Below are 22235 nucleotides of genomic sequence, written 5' to 3' on the forward strand. Positions count from 1 at the left end.
GAGACATGCTTGGCCAGTCCACTCTGAATGGAGGGGATCATGCTCTGCTTCAGTATGTCACAGTACATGTTGGCATTCATGATTCCCTCAATGAACTGTAGCTATCCAGTGCTGGCAGCAATCATGCAGCCCCAGACCATGACACTCCCACCACCATGCTTGACTGTAGGCAAGACACACTTGTCTTTTTACTCCTTACCTGGTTGCCACCACATACGCTTGACACCATCTGAACCAAATAAGTTTATCTTGGTCTCATCAGACCACAGGACATGGTTCCAGTTATCCATGTCATTGGTCTGTTTGTCTTCAGCAAACTGTTTGTGTGCTTTCTTGTGCATCATCTTTAGAAGAGGCTTTTGTCTGGGATGACAGCCATGCAGACCAATTTATTGCAGTGTGCAGCGTATGGTCTGAGCATGACAGGCTGACCCCCCACCCCTTCAACCTCTGCAGCAATGCTGGCACCACTCATATGTCTTTTTCCCCAAAGACAACCTCTGGATATGGCACTGAGCACGTGCACACATCTTCTTTGGTCGACCATGGCAAGGCCTGTTCTGAGTGGAATCTGTCCTGTTAAACCGCTGTATGGTCTTGGCTACCATGCTGCAGCTCAGTTTCAGGGTCTTGGCAATGTTCTTATAGCCTAGGCCATCTTTATGTAGAGCAACACTTCTTTTTTTCAAATTCTCAGAGGTTCTTTGCTATGAGGTGCCATGCTGAACTTCCAGTGACCAGTATGAGAGAGCGATAACACCAAATTTAACATACCTGCTACCCATTCACACCTGAGACCTTGTAACAGTAACGAGTCACATGACACCAGGGAGGGAAAATGGCTAATTGGGCCCAATTTGGGGTTAGAGGTGTACTCACTTTTGTTGCCAGCGGTTTAGACATTAATGGCTGTGTGTTGAGTTATTTTGAGGGGACAGCAAATTTACACTGTTATACAAGTTGTACACTCACTACTTTACATTGTAGCAAAGTTTCATTTCTTCAGTGCTGTCACATAAAAAGATATAATAAAATATTTACAAAAATGTGAGGGGTGTACTCACTTTTGTGAGATACTGTATATAGTAAATATAATTCATCTTTCTTTACTTATTATGAATCCTGACCGAATGACAAGTATACAACATGGGGCTTCAATATGATAATAAAGAAAGAAGTGATATTACATCTTTTTTTTCAATAACAAACATGTCATACTTACCTGCTCTGTGCAGTGGTTTTGCACAGAGCAGCCCTGTTGCTCCTCTTCTCGTGTCACCCGCTGGCGCTCCTGGCCCTTCCTCTCTGTCGAGTGCCCCCAGAGCAAGCAGCTTGCTCTGGGGGCACCCAATCATGCTTGCTCCAGGGCCACTGCTCTGCATGTCCATTCACATACAGAGCTGAAGGTCGGCCCACCACCTCTCTCTCCTAGAATGCATGAAGGTAAAAAACCATGAGCCTATACAACCACTTTAATGTTACTGTCAATGGACAGAAGAATGAAAACTGGTATGGCTTGATTCAGAAGATAGAGCCCTGTAAAAAGCACCAACTACAAATCTTTTCTGATTTTTTCTCAAAATTTCTTTGATCTTGGTATGTGCTTGTAACGTGGCTGGAATAGCAAAGAGTTGCCATAGACAGCTTGCTGTTGAATAGAGAAATATTCCAACCCCTTGGAAAAACTTTCAGTGATCAGGCTTGGTCCTGTCCTCTGTTATGGGACAGAGAGAAGGATAAAAATATTGGTTGTTTTGAGTCTATTAGCATCTAGTGGGAATAAAACTTGAATTAGGGCACTGGAGTATCTCCTGCAAAGACAGGGAGATGCCACCATGTCTTGACCTTTATCTGCCAAATATATGTTTAACTGGGCTGTTTGTAATCAGGCCTGGCTGAATCCATAGGTACTAACAGATGGAGACAAGTCATCCTTCACACAGTGCTGGTTGATGCTGCTTAGCCATCTTAATTTAGCAAATTAACATAAGTTTAACAAATGATACTTATACACACATTTTGGCTAAATACCTTCAAACTGGGTCTATTCTCATTTCCTTTCGATCATCATATCTTTTAGTCTATTTTCCCTGCACCCCTTCCCCTCCCCACATAATACCCTTCCACTGCAGTAAGGATAGCTCCTCACCTCTTCTACCACACAAGAACACAGGACTTTTCTCACCCAAAACTAACTGATGCAAACTTTACAATACTTTAGAATACTTTACAAATGATTGAGATTTGTATCTCCTGGTTAGAGCCCACCAGCACCTTGAGGTTACAATAAGCCTTTTTGAAACCTTCTAGGTTCATCATTATCTCTGGTTTCCTCACTGGTGATCAGGAAAGTACTGTAATATAAAACTTTTTTGACATACCTTCAACGAAAATTTATTGAACAGAAAAATCTGAATATTGGAAATCAAATAGGAACCAGACACTGTACATCCCTAGATTATATGATTTTTTGGACACTGTACATTATCATAACATTATATTTGACTGGAGGAACAACATTAACAGCTCAGAAGCAGATCAGAAATCTTGAGTTAAACTAGACAATATTTACCACAAATGGTTATCAGTCGCATATAATCACCGACCAGGCCTGTATTCCCAATATGGGGATTTGTGTAAACTTAAGGCCCGTACACACGATCAGAAAATTGTACAAAAAAATACCGATTTCAAAACAATCGTACAATAAACTGATTTTTTACTCAAACAATACCAGATCGTACGATTTTCAATTAATCAGTACAGTTTACGTCCGAAAATACAATATAATACAATACATAACTTTCAAATTTTTATTCTGACGTTCAAGAGTTTTCATACTTTAATAACCTCTTCATTTTCGATATGAAGACTAGCATGCAAAAAAAAAAAAAAAAAAAAAAAAAAATATGGATGATCATTCGTCCGATCATCTCATTGTGTGTACTAGGCATTAGTAAAAGTGATTTCATTTATTTCGGTGCTCAGATATCAGTACACGACAATTCACTCACCTCCTCATTTGACGCACACAAAACATTCTCAAATTGTGCTAAACAGGTAGGGCTGTTCACTGCGTCCTTTCGGGTTACATAATTAATCTTTTGTCCAACTTTTTGCAGCGAGTCCACAAGACTGAAAATACATGTGCAATATTACTAATAGATTAATAGAATAATTCAATAGATTAAACATGTATGACAACTACAATGACATGGGAGATCACTAAGGGATCCATTCACTAACTGTTATTGCATGCAATAATAGGATTTTTCCTACAGCTTACCTGTAAAATCCTTTTCTTGGAGTACATTACGGGACACAGAGCAGCTATAGTAATTACTATCTGGGACATCCCAGCAATGCCCCTGAAGGGAGGGAGACAGACACAATGCAGACCGCCATCAGACGTGTGCCCAAACGCAGCATCCTCCTGACGCCCCACATCCATTTGATAAAATTTAGTAAATGTACTGACGACCAAGTAGCGGCCTTGCAAATCTGAGCCATAGAAGCTTGATGACGCACTGCCCGTGAAGCACTTACTCCCCTGGTAGAGTGCGCTCTCACCCGAAAGGACGGGGCTTTTTTCTTCAACCCATAAGCATGAATTATAACTTGACAAATCCTATGGAAAATAGTTGCTTTTGAAGCTGCCTCCCCCTTCCTGGGCCATTCTGGCAGGAAAAAGAGTCCGTCTTACGAATCTGAACTGACATCTTCAGATAGACTCTGACAGCTCTTACTACATCGAGAGAATGCAACAATTTCTCCTCCGCAGAATGAGGATTTGGGAAAAAAGAAGGTAGTATGATATCTTGGTTCAAGTGAAAACTGGGCACCACTTTAGGCAGAAAAGATGGATGAGGACGCAACACCACCTTGTCCTGATGTGTAATCAAATATGGCTCTTTACAAGAAAAAGCTGCCAACTCTGACACCCTCCTTGCCGAGGTGACTGTGACCAAAAAAACAAGTTTCTTGTCAAAAGAATCAGAGGTATATGCCGAATAGGCTCAAAAGGCTGTTTTTGCAAAGCAGCCAAGACCAGATTTAAATCCCAGGGACACAAAGGTGGCCTGACTGGCGGAGTTATACGAATTACTCCCTGCACAAAGGCTCGAACCAAGGGATGCAAAGCAATTGGTCTTTGAAAAAATACCGCTAAGGCCGAAATCTGACTCTTGATTGTTCCTAAAGCCAGCTTAATTTCTACCCCCAACTGTAGAAATGCCAGAATTCTTCCTATGGCCTCACACCAGGAAATATAGGATTTCCAAACTCTGCAGTAAATATTCCTAGAAACTGTCTTTCTTGCATTTATCATGGTAGTCACCACTGAGCCAGAAAGTCCTCGATCTTTCAAAATGCGGGCCTCAATAGCCAAACCATTAAATTTAGAGACTGTAAGGCAGGACGGAATACTGGACCTTGTGAGAGCAAGTCTGGACGGAGTGGAAGGGACTGGTTTCCCCACTGCCAACCTCACAATTTCTGCGTACCAAGACCTTCTGGACCAAGCTGTGGCTACCAGAATTACTGGTTTCCCCTCCTCTCTGATCCTACGCAAAAGCCATGGTAGAAGTTGCACTAGAGGAGACGCATAGATCAGAGAAAACTGATCCCAAGGAGTCATCAAAGCATCTGCTCCAACTGCCCTTGTCCTTGACACAAACCTGTCCAGTTTCTTGTTGAACCTGGATGCCAACAGATCTATGTCCGGGGTACGCCATCATTGGCAAATTGCTGAAAAAATCTCGGGATGTAGGGACCATTCCCCTGTGAAAAACTGTTGGCGACTTAAGAACTCCGCCTGCCAATTCTCCACTCGCGGAATGAAGACTGCCGACAGGAATGGTACATACTTCTCTGCCTATGTCAGGATGTGGTCCACCTCCTTCTAGGCCACCTGACTCCTGGTACCCCCTTGGTGGTTGATGTAAGCCACTGATGTGGCATTGTAGGATTGAGTCCTGACTGGACAACCCTGTAATCTGATAGTCCGACACACTACAGCCAGATGAGCTGCTGGAATTTCTAGGATATTGATGGGCGAGGCTCTTTCCATACCTGACCATTTCCCTTGGACAGTGGTTTCCTCCAGAACCGCCCCCCAGCCCGAGAGGCTGGCATCCTTGGTCACCACTCTCCAAGCTACTGGCAGGAAGGACTTTCCTCTCTCCAGATTCCTGGCTACCAACCACCAATTGAGACTCTGATGCACCCTTGGGGACAGATACATCTGACAATCCAAAGCTTGGATCTTCTTGTTCCAGGCGGACAGAATACTGTTCTGCAATGGTCTTGAATGGAATTGTGCATAGGGAATCGCTTCAAATGAAGCCACCATCTTCCCCAATAACCTCATACAAAGGTGGATCGAGGGGCGCTTTTTCCCCTTCACAACTTGGACAAGATCCTTTATGGCATTGACTTTTGTCTGAGGCAAAAACATCTTTTCCTGGATTGTGTCTACAATCAGACCCAAGAACTCCAGCCTTTGCTCCGGCTGTTCCCTAGGTTTAGAACCCAACCCAGGTGTTCCAAGAAATAAACCTTCTTGGCCACATTCCAGGCCTAGGCCTGCAGCCGACTGATCCATGATTAAGCCTTGCCAATACCGCAGCCAGAATCTTTGTGAATACCCGAGAGGCTGTGGCTAACCCAAAGGGCAACGCCACAAACTGAAAATTACGCCCCTCTACCGCAAACCGCAGAAACCTTTGGTGGGGAAAGAAAATTGGCACATGCAGATATGCATCCTTGATGTCTATTGATGCCAGAAATTCTCCTCCCCTCAGAGCAGCCACTACTGAGCGAATTGACTCCATACGAAAAAAACAAATGTTTACAAACTGATTCAGAGTTCCGAGATCTAGAATGGGCCTCACCTCCCCATTCAGTTTTCGCACCGTGAAAAGATTTGAATAGAAGCCTTTGAACCTCTCGTTTGTCAGTACCTCTACAATTATTCCTTGCGACCTCAAAATGGTGCAGTACCTGGAATAAACACTTTTTTAACAGGTCTGTGGGAACATTCTATTTTAGAACTCGAGATGGTGGAAACCCCCAGAATTCTAGCCTGTAGCCTAGAGACACCGTGGAATTGACCCATCTGTCCTGGATCCCCTCTTCCCAGACATCTGAAAATTGTAGAAGCCTTCCCCTGACCTGAATAAGTAGGGGCGCCCCCGGGGCATCCTGGCCTGGCAGATTGTGGCCCTTGACGGAGATACCCACAAGCATCTTCCCCCATCAGTACGCGGGCTACAGACACGGCCCCAGAAACCACGAGCCTCTGAGCCTGGATCACTACCTGCACAGCCACAAGAGTAGCCCAGCAGGGTCGGCGCCCACCTGTGGTCCCCATCTGTACAACTCTGCAGAGAAGCGTGACCGACCATATATGGCTAAAGAAATGAGCTGCTGAGCTCCGTGGCTGCCCAAAGCAGACAGGCTACACTTCAGCCACAGCACAGTTCTCGATCTACTGAGTCCACGGATGTACAACAGGGCACAATTCAGTGATACCTGCTCCGCACATCTCAGTCAGATCCCCGCATTCCAAAAGACAAGATGGCACCCGCTCGAGACCCAGGTAAGGGCAAGCCTCCTCCCGCCGCTCAGCTGGCAACAGACAGCAGCGAGGAATCAGATCACCCCCGGTCCGGCACTCGGACCTACCAGCTGTGGCATCCAGGTCTGGGACCTCTATTGCCCCGCTCCCGGACACAGGCCCTGGGGATGTGGCCCCTCATGCCTCAGGAGAATCGCCTAGATCTGAGGCCTCGACCCTTCTGGCGGCCTTCAGAGCAGAGTTTGAGTCCTGGGCGGTCAAAATGGAGACCTCACTCCACAAGGATCTCCAGGCCTTCCAACAGCAGGTCTCCACTAATCAAACCGCAGTGTCTGCCCTAACTGACATTCAATCTGACCATGCAGCCTGAATCACACCCCTCAAGCGGGCCTCAAGGAGCACTTGCACCGTATACGACAGCATCAATTACGCATAGAAGACAGAGAAAATAGGAGCCGCAGGAATAATATACGGCTACAAGGCATACCGGAGGCCATCACTGCCATCCTCAACCTAGTCCTGGGAAGAGGGGCTTCGTCCCCTATTGAATTAGACTGAGTGCACAGAGTGGGGGGGGGGGGAACATAGTGACCGCCCACGCGATGTCCTCTGCAGGGTTCACTATTTCTCCCTTAAAGAAGAACTTATGCGCAAAGGAATGGCGTTTGGGTCCCGTGGACTTTGATGGTTCTGCTATCCACCTATACCCAGACCTCTGTCGCAACACTCAACCTACATGTGCGGACACCCCTTCAGTATTAAGGTGACCAGGGCTGAGCATAAATTTGTCCTCTCCGACCCGAGTCAACTCCCAGCCTTTTTCAGCTTTCTGGAGCAAGACCCACTGATGTACCAAACTGGCTCAACCCGCCAGATGACCGTGCCAGGGTGCAAACACGTGACCCTTTCCCACAACGATTCAGGTACCCAAGGTACAGATCACATTCTATTGACCCTAGACCACGTCATCCTACCTCTCTGGAAGATTAAGGTAACTCTAAGAAGTTGCTTGAAGCCATTTCAACGCTCCCTGTATGACTAGTACCATCCCAGTACACTGCTTATCTCCTGTCTCCTGGAAACTCCCCCCCAAAAAACTCTTTTGGGGTTTTTTTTCTTTTCTTTTTACATTTTTCCTTATCTGTTCCACCTGATTACAGTCAGATATGGGAGACATGAGAGACATGTTACGATGGGAGACAAGATGGCCTGCTACATACTCTAATGCCTCAGGACAGCTGGTGCACCAAATTGGCGGGCCTTCTCCCTGCCCTTTGCTAGTGTGCTGTACCTAGCTGGGGTTTGGAAGAGGCTACGGGACTGCAAATTTCTAATGTTTGATTTGGATATGCAATTGTTGAGCTTCTAATATATTTTACCGCACTGGTCTAATCTCTATGTGTTTAGCGGAAATGTCCCACCTGGATACGGGTGGAGGGGCCGACAGATGGACTGACTGTGTCCACGGTCTCTTGCCATTATCCACGTGGGCTCCTATAGCTCTCCGTATATGGTTTCTCATACACTGACTAGTTTCTCCTTAAAACGTTATTACACATTGTTACTGATTTCAGTATTACTACACAGATCTGTCTCCGGGGCCCCCTGTTGGGGTCTGTGGATAGTATGTGTTGAAAATGTTTGCTTGCCCCCCCATGATGTTATCTCACGGATTGATATCTCCTTTGTGAAGGAGAGAGGGTGGGCTTGTGTGGAGCTATTTGCCCATGCGGACCGCCACCCTCCTTCACAGATGATCTGACGTGTGTTCTGCTGTTTAAATGTCTTGTTACACTGATGTGCCTCAGTTAAGCTATATATGCCTGTTATGCTACTAGCCTCACGGCTCAGAATCTCCACCTCGACCCCCCACCCCCAATAGGCCGGTCACGAACTGTACCTTCTTATGTGATTTCTCACGTGGTGTCCCGTTTTAGTGGACCCCTTAGATTGGTTAGGCTCCTTATTTAGGTGTCCTCCCTATCTAGTTTTTGTCCTGGTATATCTTCGCCACCTTACAAGTTCCCCCCCCCCCCCCCCTACTGTCTATAATCTGACTTTCTTTTTCTCATTCCACTATGGCCCACACAGTACTAGCTCGTCCTCGCCTGAAATCTTGCTCCTACAATGTAATTGGCCTCAATATTTCATCCAAGAGAGGGCAAATCCTCTATCAAATGCATAAACAACAGGTCAATGTGTTACTGTTACAGGAAACTCATTTCCACACAAATTTCACCGCTTCCTGCTCCAACAGGTACTTTAATAGATGGTTCCAAAGTACAAACCCCTCTCAGAAAACCAAAGGTGTTTCTATTGCCTTCCACAAAACGCTTCCGATTGACCTGATAGACCAGCTCTCGGACCCCCAGGGAAGGTATGTGTTCGTAAAGTTCTCCTTATGGGGCACGAAGAAAATCACTATTGCCAACCTTTACCTAACACTAATCAAATATCGTCTGCTCTGCGGTACATGAGGATCTTGTCAGAATTCGCAGAAGGTAAACTAATCATAGGCAGGGATTTAATGTCCCCCTGGATCCACTCTTAGACTCATCAACCTCTCGCTCATCCATCTCCTTTATTAAGCGAAGGGCATTCAAACGGACTATTTACGACCTCCGTTTAATCGACATTTGGCGGGTTCTGTTTACAACAAATCGCAACTATACCCACTTCTCACAGGTCCATCACTTTTATAGTCGTATTGACTATTTCCTTCTTGACCATAGCTGTTTGGATTGGTCACCTAAATGCGAGATAGACTCAATGGTCTGGTCTGACCACTCACCTATCTATCTGACACTATCGATCCCTTCCACGCCGGTGAGGGAATGGACGTGGAGGCTGAATGATTCCCTTCTCACAAACCCTGACTGTTCCCACAAGGTTTCAGAAACCATTTCTAATTTTTCAATAGATCATGCCTCGGACACTACCTCGCTACCCTTACAATGGGAGGCGCTTAAAGCTGTCCTGCAAGGACACTTTATTCAGATGGGGACCCGCTTTGGCTGCAGAGGCAACAGGTGATATCCTTCATTCGCACCTTCCCATCCCTGCCTGATATATTTGCTGACTTAACAGACTTGGAGAGCATGCTGCTCCAGACCGCCCCCCCTACACATGTGGTCTCTCAACTATACTCTCTCATACATATGGTTTTTAATCCTGACCTCCCCCCCATACACACAGGCCTGGAAGAAAGATTTGGGTCACTCTATTTCACCTGTAGACTGGCAAAAGTGCTTCATTCTGACTCACAAAATATCCTTAGCCTCCAAAGCTCAAGAAAAAAGATTCAAGTTGTTGACCCGTTGGTACAGATGCCCCTCAACTTTGCACTGGATAAACCCCACGCTCCCAGATACCTGCTGGCGTTGTTTGTCATCCAAGGGAACCTTACTTCACATTTGGTGGGAATGCCCCTCTGTGCGGAGGCTCTGGCAAAAGATCCTCGACTTGTACTGCAGACTCATGGCGACCTCAATCACACCCTCTCCTGAGGTAGTTCTGCTATCTTTGTTCCCAGGACCGCTTAAATTGGTCAAAGAACTATTGCGTCACTTTCTAGCAGCTAGAACGGTTCTGCCCAGACATTGGAAGTCGACGAGCATGCCTTCCCTGGGGGTTTGGGCAACTGAAGTGGACCAAATCAATAGCTTGGAACGAATGTTGTCGCAGGAAACTGGTAAAGAGGAGCAATTCTCCAAGACCTGGACCTCATGGTCTATGTTTCAACACTTCTCAGAATTTATTCCATGGGCCACAGAGGACTCCGACGCACCTGTGTAGTGGAATGTCTCTCTCTTAATTTCTACATTCCTTACTGCCTTGACCCCTCTATCCCCACTCTCCCTCTTTTTCTCCTTTCCCTTTAAATGTTGCAGTGTTACACAATCACCTAAATCACAATCTCTAGTCTCATCAGACCGGAACGGTGGCACACACAGAGCTTCCCCCTCAGAGAAAACACGTTCAGCCCAGCAACAAAAGCCCTAGCCTACTTGTAATGAGTGGGCACCACTCGTTGAGTAGATAATGGTGCTCACCTACCCACAATAAGCTAGGTTAGACGCTGTAGGTATACAGGCTTATATACCACACCAAATCAATCAAAGCTCACAAATTATCTAAACCATGAGACGGTATGACACCAGCGTTGCAAGGATGTATATTTCTGTTTATGTGATATTGAATGACATATATGTCTACTGTACAATTTTTCTATCTCAATAAAATAAGATTTAATTAAAAAATATATTTTTTTTTATATCGCGTGTGATAATAAAATATAATAAGAGTCAATTGAAAGTAAAATATCGAATTTGCAGTGAATACTCCAAATTCGAGAGAAATGTGAGGTAAATATTATATAAAAGTTGAGATAAATCAATAATGTCAAATGGTTTAGAGAAAGACAAATTTGTTATTTATCTCATGGTGTAGGCAGTCGATATATTAGGAATGTACAAAATACCAATGAGAGTTGTAATACAGAGGCTGGTGTGCAGGGCAGTCCAGCCAAGATCAGTGCAGTGATGATGCGCCAGTCTCGGTGCATCACACGGTTTCCGTTTTTTGACCAAACTTTATTAAGGTGTCACAAAGACATCTCATAATGTTCAATTGCCTGCTGCATGGTGTAAGGGCAGTGGATTTCCTTGCACTGCACTGGGCTGCACAAAAGTAGTGCACACAGTACTATTTTCACTGCACACCATTGCAATGCAACAGTGTGAACAGGGCAGATAAGGAGACAGGGCATTTGACTTTGTTATGCAGTGAGACTGCACTGGAATAGCCACCCAACACAGTCCCATCACATATGGTGTGAATAGACCCTGAGGGGGATCTCTATAGTGGCCAGTAAGTTAAATGATGTATCGATCTGGAAATGTTATGCCTTTAGCTCAGGAATGTAAAAACATTGTAACATTGCAGTAGAGCAGTGGTCTCCAAACTGCGCCCTTTGCTTGCCTTTATCCGGCCCTTGAGGCATTATACCTGCCACTGAAACAATGGGGCACTATTCCTGCCACTGACACCAAAAATGGAGCACTATTTCTCCCACCAACACCAAATATTTCTCCCTAATACCAAAGATCTGGCATGGTTTACTCCCACTGGGCACAGTCCAGTCCCACTAGTCTGAAGGACAGTAAACTGGCCCTTTTTTTAGAGAGTTTGCAGAACCCTGCACTAGAGAGAGATTGTTCTGTGGCACACCAGAATGTTTTCATAGTTTTACAATATTTCTGTGTGCATTTAATCTCCAACAATATCCCTGTTTTAGCCTGTGTAAACAAATTGTCAAAAACAATACATTTAAGTGGTAAATATTTGCAAAACATAAATATTTAAAGGCACCATGAACCTTTCTACCTGCACCTTGTGTTTTTCACCTGTAGAGGATGTGCATTGATCGTGTAGTTTTATGGTGTCATTTGTTGGCTGGTACAGAGTAAATCTTCACATTACTGTCAAAGGTTTGTGTTTCAACTCTGAGGCACAAACTCTGTAGTCTGAGAACTGACACTTTCTGTGAAGAAACTACATATCCCACAATCCCTGGGTCTCTCAGTCTAGTGCTGGTGTAGCACTTAACAGAGCTTAGCATGCTGGTATACCAGAGCTTACTATGATGTGTTTGTTTCATAGAACATCTGTGATGCAAAACAGAGAAATGGCTAGGCATGCATGTGACCCGGATCAAGAAGTTGCTTGTCCCCCTGGTGACTAGGGGCAAGGTAGGTGGATGCATAGACAAAGGGGACTTGATCAGCCATGACATTGCAAGCTGCAGTCACAACTTGTGAGCCAATCATTACAAGGTAAGGAAAACAGTCATTCAATAATACATTTTTTCTTGTGAATTGACTACTTTTGACATAAATAGCATGAGTTACTTTAGGGGCAAAAATGTATGTTGTATTTATTAGTGAATTGCCCCATAAATCCTCACTCTGTTTTTCACATAGCACTGTTTCACATTGACCAACTCTGCCCACAGATGACATCAATAAACAAATTTCATATTTCATACATGTGAGCCATGGTCTAACGCCCTGGTGCCCAACACGTGGCCTGCAGGCTGCATATGACCCACGGACTGTAGAAATTAATATAAAAAGCTTAGTGGCAGCGGGGTGTCAGGCACTCAAACTCTCTGGGGGTGGCAGTCAATAGTACTGACACCTATGCTGGGGGTTATTATTGAATTTACTGACACCAATGCTGGGGGCTATTATTGTGGCCATTGACACAATATTGGCGGTTATTGTGTCCACTGATACCAGTCCTGGGTGCTATTATTACATTCACTGACAGCAATGCTGGGGGTTTTATTGCAATCACTAACACAAGTACTGGCGGTTATTATTGCTTCAACTGACGCCTATGCTGGGGTTTATTATTTCACAAATCCTATTGGTTATTGTACTCCAACGTCTTCAGTGTGCATTTTGATACATTGCAAAAAACAATGTGACAATGAGCAGTTATTGTGAGGCCCTTGTCTAATAAGTTTACACTCCGTGTATGAGAGATGACATCTAATTTCAAGGCACCCTGAGCCCCTCACTGTGGTATCTCCATGATACTGATAAGTGAACCGTGAGCTACATGGTACATCACAAGGAATAATTCAGTCACGCAGGGGAAATTGCACAATTTCTCACTAATCAAAGTCAACTTTTTATTTATTTATTTGTTTATTTAGTTTACTTTAGCCTAAGAGTTGGTTTTACAAGTAAACATTTAATACATAACAAAGGGTTCCAGACAAGACCTGTTTTGTGGCCTATTTTGTTTACTTGAAACCATGGATATAATGATCTCATACAGCATGAGTCACTAGGGTAATGCTAAAGCAATTCACTGAATTTGATTTACTAAAGATAAATAGGCTGTTTACTTTGCAAGGTGTAACATCACTTTGCCAATAATACCCAAACCCACATCCATGTGCAAGGAAAATAAAAATAATTGCATTTTTGCTTGCACAAGGTTACATTAAAGAAGTCAGCAGAGTCTCGCCTCATTCACTAAGCTCTGGAAAAAAATTCCCTTCAAAAGTACAACTTCCCCAGCAAAGTGAACAGTCTATTTGCCCTTAGTAAATCAACTCCATAGAATTCTATTAAACTGTAAGCACAGCTAACAGTCAAAATAATTTAATATTTGAAAAACAGACTAGACCTCCCCCTGCTGTTTTAAAAGGAGAATGCATGTTCCTGCAATACCAGACTAATCATAATATAAATATATATTTTATTATTATACAGGATTTATATAGCGCTGACAATATATATATATATATATATATATATATATATATATATATATATACACACACACACACACACACTGTCAGCGCTATGTAAATCCTGTATAATATTATATATATATATATATATATATATATATATATATATATATATATATATATATATATTGCACACGCTATATTACCAAAAGTATTGGGACACCTGCCTTTACATGCACATAAATTTTAATGGCATCCCAGTCTTAGTCCGTAGGGTTCAATATTGAGTTGGCCCACCCTGTGCAGCTATAACAGCTTCAACTTTTCTTAGGAGTGTGTCTATAGGAATCTTTGACCATTCTTCCAGAAGTGCATTTGTGAGGCCAGAGAAAGATGTAAATGAGAAGGCCTGGCTCGCAGTCTCTGCTTTAATTCATCCCAAAGGTGTTCTATCGGGTTGAGGTCAGCACTCTGTGCAGGCCAGTCAAGTTCCTGCACCCCAAACTCGTTCATCCATGTCTTTATGGACCTTGATTTGTGCACTGGTGCGCAGTTGTGTTGGAACAGAAAGGGGCCATCCCCAAACTGTTTCCACAAAGTTGAGAGCATGAAATTGTCCAAAATATCTTAGTATGCTAATGCCTTAAGATTTCCCTTCACTGGCACCAAGGGGCCAAGCCCACCCCCTGAAAAACAACCCCACATCATAATCCCCCACCCCCCCACCAAATGTTTTGGACCAGTGCACAAAGCAAGGTCCATAAAGACATGGATGAGCGAGTTTGGGGTGGAGGAACTTGACTGGCCTGAACAGAGTCCTGACCTCAACCCGATAGAACACCTTTGGGTTGAATTAGAGTGGAGACTGCAAGCCAGGCCTTTTCATACAACATCAGTGCCTGACCTCACAAAGCGATCCTTAAAGAATGGTCAAACATTCCCATAGACACACTCCTAAACCTTGTGGTCAGCCTTCCCAGAAGAGTTGAAGCTGTTATAGCTGCACAGGGTGGGCCAACTCAATATTGAACGCTACGGACTAAGACTGGGATGTCATCAAAATTCATGTGCGTGTAAAGGCAGGTGTCACAATACTTTTGGTAATATAGTGTGTGCGTGTGCTATATATATAGCACACGCACACACCTCCACCCCAAACTCGCTCATCCATGTCTTTATGGACCTTGCTTTGTGCACTGGTCCAAATCATTTGGGGGGGGGGGGGAATTATGGTGTGGGGTTGTTTTTCAGGGGGTGGGCTTGACCCCTTAGTTCCTGTGAAGGGAAATCTTAAGGAATTAGCATACCAAGACATTTTGGACAATTTCATGCTCCCAAATGCAAGCCAGGCCTTCTCATCCACATCTGTCTCTGACCTCACAAATGTGCTTCTGGAAGAATGGTCAAAGATTTCCTATAGGCATGCTCCTAAACCTTGTGGACAGCCTTCTCAGAAGAGTTGAAGCTGTTATAGCTGCAAAGGATGGGCCAACTCAATATTGAACCCTATGGACTATATATATATATATATATATATATATATATATATATATATATATATATATATATATATATATATATATATATATATATATAAAAATAATTAGAAGGGTGATGTGCACTACAGTCTCAGATGGCCGTGCTTAGCAATCAAACCCTCCCACAGGCTTCAACATAGAAAAAAATCCAAAAACAAGGGATTGCTGCACAAACCGTATTTATTTTGAAATCTTTAAAAGGACATCACCACGACATCCATAACATCAGGCATCCATAATAAACGTTTTCGGGCTATTGTAGATAACGCCCTTCATCAGAAGATCATGCCTATCTAATGAATATACATATAGCAATATATATACTCAATGAACAATCAATTACCAAGCTAATCATCAGGGACTCAGAGTACGTATAGTACCCACATTGTTTGCCCAAAACAAGGATAACAAGAGAAGATTTACACAGATGTTCTTTTGATTTGATTACTTTGACTGTTGAATTTTTACAATTGGAACGTCTGTCAATTTCTAAGAAAGTAAACGCCCTAGAGCTACAATTGTCTGAGCTTTTGGGACATGAGGAATTTCTTAAAATTAAAATTGTTTTGGATGAGAAGATTAAAACACACAGAAAGGTGATTGAAGCCTGCAAAAGAGCCAAAATGGATCAGGACCGTGATGATTACTCCAATAACCGTGTATACAATTGGACAGAGTCTAATCATTTTCGAACAAGATTTAGAAATTCACGACGGGACCAGCAATTATCCACATCCAATTCATCTGTTGCTTCCACTGGATCCTCTACAGGTGCCTCCAAAGGCCCTTTTTTACAACGGGGTCCTACAAACGTCCGTGTAGTAGAGGAGGGAAGAAAAACCGACGGCGTCACCACAAAAGCCGATGCGAGCAGGGGACGGAACCGACAAAGGACTTGAGCACTTCTACAGTACCTATAATGGACTACACTACTTGTGCGGTACCTAACATTTCTTCTATTGTATTGAGTGAAATAGAATTGCAGGTATTGAATAAGGCGCTTTATTTTTGTCCTAAAGCGAGAATGGATACATTTATATTAAGACAGGACCTTTACCGTTTTTATAGACAGGTTCCTTTGAAGGCATTTTATTCTTCCAGATCTAAAATGAACAATACCAGCTCACTACCTTTGTCTATTGTTAATTTACAATTAAAAAACAAAAGTGGCTTTGTGCCTCCTACTTCTAGTGCTGCTGAATTGTTCATTAATAAAGTGGATGAAGATATTAATCTGTTTTTGCAAAAAAGTAATGAGAGGGATCATATTCCAAAAAATATGACAAAAGAGGAAATGATGGCTCTTTCCTCTATGGCAGCACGTAAAGAAATCACGATCAAGCCAGCCGACAAAGGCGGTTCGATCGTGATTATGAATACTGTACAGTATGAGAGGGAAATTCTTAGACAGCTGGCGGATCCTTTAGTATATAAACGTCTGGAAACGAATCACACTTCCCGTGTTATGAATAGGATTAAGCAGGTGGTCTGTAAAGCAGTACAAAATAATGTGATTGATACCACTACACAAACTTATCTTATTGCTGATCAGCCTGTTACACCGATTATCTATGTGCTTCCTAAAATACATAAAGATCCCATCAACCCTCCAGGACGTCCCATTGTGTCCAGCACTGCATCAGTTACTATGCCATTGGCTAAATATCTTGATAAGTGTTTGACACCCTTGATTACTAATGCCGCGTACACACGGTCGGACTTTTCGTCTACAAAAGTCCAACGGACGCTGACGGACTAAAGCTGGCTGGTAATCCGATCGTGTGTGGGCTTCTCCGGACTTTCAACGGACTTTTTTAGCCTCAAATCCGACGGACTTTAGATTTGAAACATGCTTCAAATCTTTACGTCGTAACTACGACGGACCCCGAAATCCGCTCGTCTGTGTGCTAGTCCGACGGACAAAAACCCATGCTAGGGCAGCTATTGGCTACTGGCTATGAACTTCCTTATTTTAGTCCGGTGTACGTCATCACGTACGAATCCGTCGGACTTTTGTGTGGTCGTGTGTAGGCAAGTCCGTTCGTAAGAAAGTCTGCCGCAAGTCCGCCGAAGGTACGTCGGAAGTCTGTCGGACAGGCTGTCGGACTTTTGTAGACGAAAAGTCCGACCGTGTGTACGCGGCATAAGACTCGCTCATACATCAGGGATACTCAAGATTTTTTGAATAAAATTCGTTCACAGACTATTCCTCCTGATGCACTGCTGGTCACATGGGACATCGCTAATTTATATACAGCCATCCCACATACTCTGGGAATAGAAGCCTGCAAACGTCTATTGCTTCATTCAAAAAAATACACTGCTGCTCTGATTAAGTTTCTCCTTGATCTGCTGACTATTGTATTCGAGGAAAATTTCTTTCTGTTTAAAGATACTTATTTACAATTAGCCGGAGCAGCTATGGGCAGCAATGTAGCACCACCTTATACTAATGCATTTATGGATATGATAGAACAATCTTTCATTTTCCTTCTGCGTTATTCAGTGATCATTGTACAGTATGGTACAGGTTCATTGATGACAGGCGATTCAAATTCATTGTCTTTGTTCAATTTCTATTTAAACTCATTAATACCTGGTTTAAAAATTAACATCATGTATAACAATGTTGCTGTTCCGTTCTTGGATACTTTATTGTCCATCAAAGATGGACACATTGTAAGCAATTTGTATAGAAAACCAACGGACCGCAACCAATTGTTGTCGTTTTCTAGTTTTTATCCTCCTGGGGTATTTAAATCTATCCCATGGAGTCAACTAAAACGTGTAACCAGGATCACGAGTGAAGTAGATACTTGTAACATGAGATTGGATGAGATGGAAGGCAGGCTGCGACAGCGAGGATATCCAGCAGATTCAGTACATTCTGAACCCATTAACATACACAATACGACCATATCAGTCAGTAATCAAGGTCGCAGAATGCCTTTCACCTCACAATTTCATCCATTTTCACATAAGATCAACAATATTATTAAAAAACATTGGTCTATGTTGCAAAGTGCTTATCCATCGGTTCCAGAATTCAATAATCCCCCATTACCATTCTACCGACGAGGCAGGACGATACGTGATAGGTTGGTGAAGTCTGATCAATTTTCAATACCAAATCCCCGGGTAAACTTTCTGGGTCCTAAAAATACTGGTTAATTTCCATGTTTAAGTTGTATCCAATGCTCCAGCATGATGACAGGGAAAAGTTTTTCCCACCCACTTAAGGGTTATGATATTTTGATCAGAGATCACTACACCTGCCAGTCATCCTTCGTGGTGTATATCATAAAATGCCCTTGCGGTCTCCTTTATGTGGGGGAGACCACACAGAAGGTTAAGGACCGCATAGCTCGTCATAAGTACTCCATTCAGGACAAATTCATTAAACTTCCTCTGGCTAGACATTTTGTTGAGCGGGGACACACGGTGTCACAGCTAAAATTTATGGTGATAGATGGTGTCACCATAAATAGACGTGGTGGGGACAGAGAAAAGTCTCTAAGAAAGAAAGAAGTGAGTTGGATCCATCGGCTGGATACACTCCAGCCGAAAGGGTTAAATTCTGATTTTGATTTGTATTTATTTTTATAGTAAAAAAATTTTTTTTTTTTCTTCTGAAAGTTTAGAATTTTGTGGAGAGGTGGTCAATGCCATTAATGTCATTTATGTTATTTATATTATCACAATTAACAGTGTTTACTTTCTCTAGTTTTTTTCATTTTTTTCACATTTATCGGTATCTCGTGCAATCAGATTGGTGCTAGTTGTGGTGTGTATGGTCTAATACAGGGATTGATATGCACAACCTGTTGAGGTATAGAGAGGGTGCATAGTTTAACATGCAAGATATAGGTATCCACTGTAGATCATATAATAAGGGTCAAATCTGCACATATAAATATATACACCTTTTATAGATGTGACATTTTAATATTTTATTTTTCATTTTTTTATTTTTCCGTTTTAATTGCAGGATTTCTGTGTCCATATTCCATGAAGTGTGAAATCTTCTTTCTACCTGTGACTTTGATTCCTAAATTGTAAAAAATTGTATTCACATCTGATGATAATTGTATGTGTATGTGATAACAGATTCGGTTAAACATAAATGATTATTTGATTGATTCCAGATGATTAGCTCGTTAATTGATTGTTCATTGAGTATATATATTGCTATATGTATATTCATTAGATAGGCATGATCTTCTGATGAAGGGCGTTATCTACAATAGCCCGAAAACTTTTATTATGGATGCCTGATGTTATGGATGTCGTGGTGATGTCCTTTTGAAGATTTCAAAATAAATACGCTTTGTGCAGCAATCCCTTGTTTTTGGATTATTATATATATATATATATATATATATATATATATATATATATATATATATATATATATATATATATATATATATATATATATATATATATATATATATATATATGACAGCTGAGCTCTACTTGGTAATTGAAATTCAGACAGTTTTGTTTCATCCACTTCTTTATTCATATGCCATGATTTTACCTGCTTTTGTCTGTGTGCTGTGATTGCAGATGAGGAACAAGCCCATTCTCTTTGATCTTTGAGATTTTATCACCTTCTGTATTTAATATATTATTTGCATCCTTAAACATTGATTCCAGATTAAGATGAGCTACCTGAAAAGAAAACAAAATGACATACCTATTAGTACATCAGGCAATATTGCATAGCAGCAGGGCTTCCTATTTTTTTTAAATACCACAAACACATATTACCTATCCCCCAGGGTTCTGTGCTGGGACCAATCCTATTTAATTTGTTCATAAACGACCTGGAGGATGGGGTAAACAGTTCAATCTCTGTATTTGCGGATGATACTAAGCTAAGCTGGGCAATAACTTCTCTGCAGGATGCGGAAACCTTGCAAAAAGATCTGAACAAATGAATGGGGTGGGCAACTACATGGCAAATGAGGTTCAATGTAAAAAAAAAATGTAAAATAATGCATTTGGGTGGCAAAAATATGAATGCAATCTATACACTGGGGGGAGAACCTCTGGGGGAATCTAGGATGGAAAAGGACCTGGGGGTCCTAGTAGATGATAGGCTCAGCAATGTCATGCAATGCCAAGCTGCTGCTAACAAAGCAAACAGAATATTGGCATGCATTAAAAGGGGGATCAACTCCAGAGATAAAACGATAATTCTTCGGCTCTACAAGACTCTGGTCTGGCCGCACCTAGACTATGCTGTCCAGTTCTGGGCACCAGTCCTCAGGAAGGGCATACTGGAAATCTAGCGAGTACAAAGAAGGGCAACAAAGCTAATAAAGGGACTGGAGGATATTAGTTATGAGGAAAGGTTGCGAGCACTGAACTTATTCTCTCTGGAGAAGAGACGCTTGAGAGGGGATATGATTTCAATTCATAAATACCGTACTGGTGACCCCACAATAGGGATAAAACTTTTTTGTGGAAGGGAGTTTAACAAGACTCGTGGTCACTCATTAAAATTAGAAGAAAAGAGGTTTAACCCCAAACTACGTAGAGGGTTCTTTACTGTAAGAGTGGCAAGGATGTGGAATTCCCTTCCACAAGCGGTGGTCTCAGCGGGGAGCATCGATAGTTTCAAAAAACTATTGGATAAGCACCTGAACGACCACAACATACAGGGATATACAATGTAATACTGACATATAATCACACACATAGGTTGGACTTGATGGACTTGTGTCTTTTTTCAACCTCACCTACTATGTAACTATGTAACCTGTAATGTGAACCTGACAACCATTTAAAAACTTTAATCAAAATCCTGCCTCCCTCTGAACTATTACCTAGGGCTGAATTCCCTGAATTCTGGAGCTAACCTACCAGGTTTCCACCTGCCTGCCCAACAAGAGCTCCCTTATTGGTGGTGATTAGCCAGGGTTGGCATCTAACCCATATGTTGGGGAAATTAAGGGCTATGTTCCCCCATAAGAAAAACAAATAAATGCACATATTTTTGCAGGAAAAAATGTGCATTTGTTATTTATTTTCCACAGGAGCCTGCAAAGCATTGCACCCGCGATCAGTAGAATGTCAGGCTTTTGCTAATTCTTCCTCCAGCTCCTTGCCCATACCTTTGTACGACTTTGAGTTAAGACTTGTTTACACTAGTGGTTGGGGGGACAGTAAAACCCCACAGTTGAGTGCACCTCTTGCCCCCCTGTCAGGGGGTGAGGGGCTGCTTAGCAACATGTTACACACTAAATACAGGTGTAACATGTTAAATGTTGAGTTAGCCTTTAAGCATGTGGCATTAATGAGGAACCATGATCAAAAAGGACAAACAGAAGAAGGTTTTCTGTTCTACTAGAGTTTCCACCTCTGACCTTTACTAATTAGTCCCACTTCTCCTGTTTCAGTGTGTTTAATTAAAAAATAAATAACGAAAAACAATAGGTGAGGGTGACCCTTTTAACAACACCTAGTACCTTGGATCCACACATTTGGCTATCTATGATCATAAGCCATGGGGTTTCACAGGGCATTTTAACCCAATGGTTTCTATTAAAAACTGGTAGACGGAGGTCTGAAATTTGAATGATGGTGACTAAAGTAAAGAAAGACAAAAAGAGCCACACTAAGGTGCCCACACATCTTCCAATGATCACAAGGTTTCCTGTTTCAAAGTCAATTGTCTTGGGACTGCATACAATGCTGCTTTAGATCAGATGTGATTGAACCTTTTAAACAAATCACATTCAGTATTGGGCACACATCTTGTTATAACCAATCAAGCTGTAACACGTGGTGTGCTTGAATGATTGTTTCCATTTGTTTTTATAATGTGTACATGTTATCCACATTT

At 42.4% G+C, this 22235-nt stretch overlaps 1 protein-coding gene across 3 annotated transcripts in view; it reads right to left on the reverse strand.

Annotated features, from left to right (window-relative positions):
- The window catches only part of REXO5 (RNA exonuclease 5), a 100029-nt gene that overhangs the window by 36936 nt on the left and 40858 nt on the right, over positions 1-22235 (reverse strand). For all 3 annotated transcript variants that reach the window (XR_012235013.1, XM_073591065.1, XM_073591063.1), the window contains exons 12-13: positions 19923-20056; positions 3015-3135 (exon numbers count right to left, since the gene is read on the reverse strand). Coding sequence is in view for 2 of the 3 variants with exons in the window: in XM_073591065.1 (XP_073447166.1) it covers positions 3015-3135; positions 19923-20056 (255 nt within the window). In the remaining variant the exon portion in view is untranslated. The remainder of the gene's footprint in view (positions 1-3014; positions 3136-19922; positions 20057-22235) is intronic.

The sequence above is a fragment of the Aquarana catesbeiana genome, linkage group LG06 (genome assembly GCF_042186555.1).
Source record: "Aquarana catesbeiana isolate 2022-GZ linkage group LG06, ASM4218655v1, whole genome shotgun sequence".
In the NCBI taxonomy this organism is placed as follows: domain Eukaryota; kingdom Metazoa; phylum Chordata; class Amphibia; order Anura; family Ranidae; genus Aquarana; species Aquarana catesbeiana.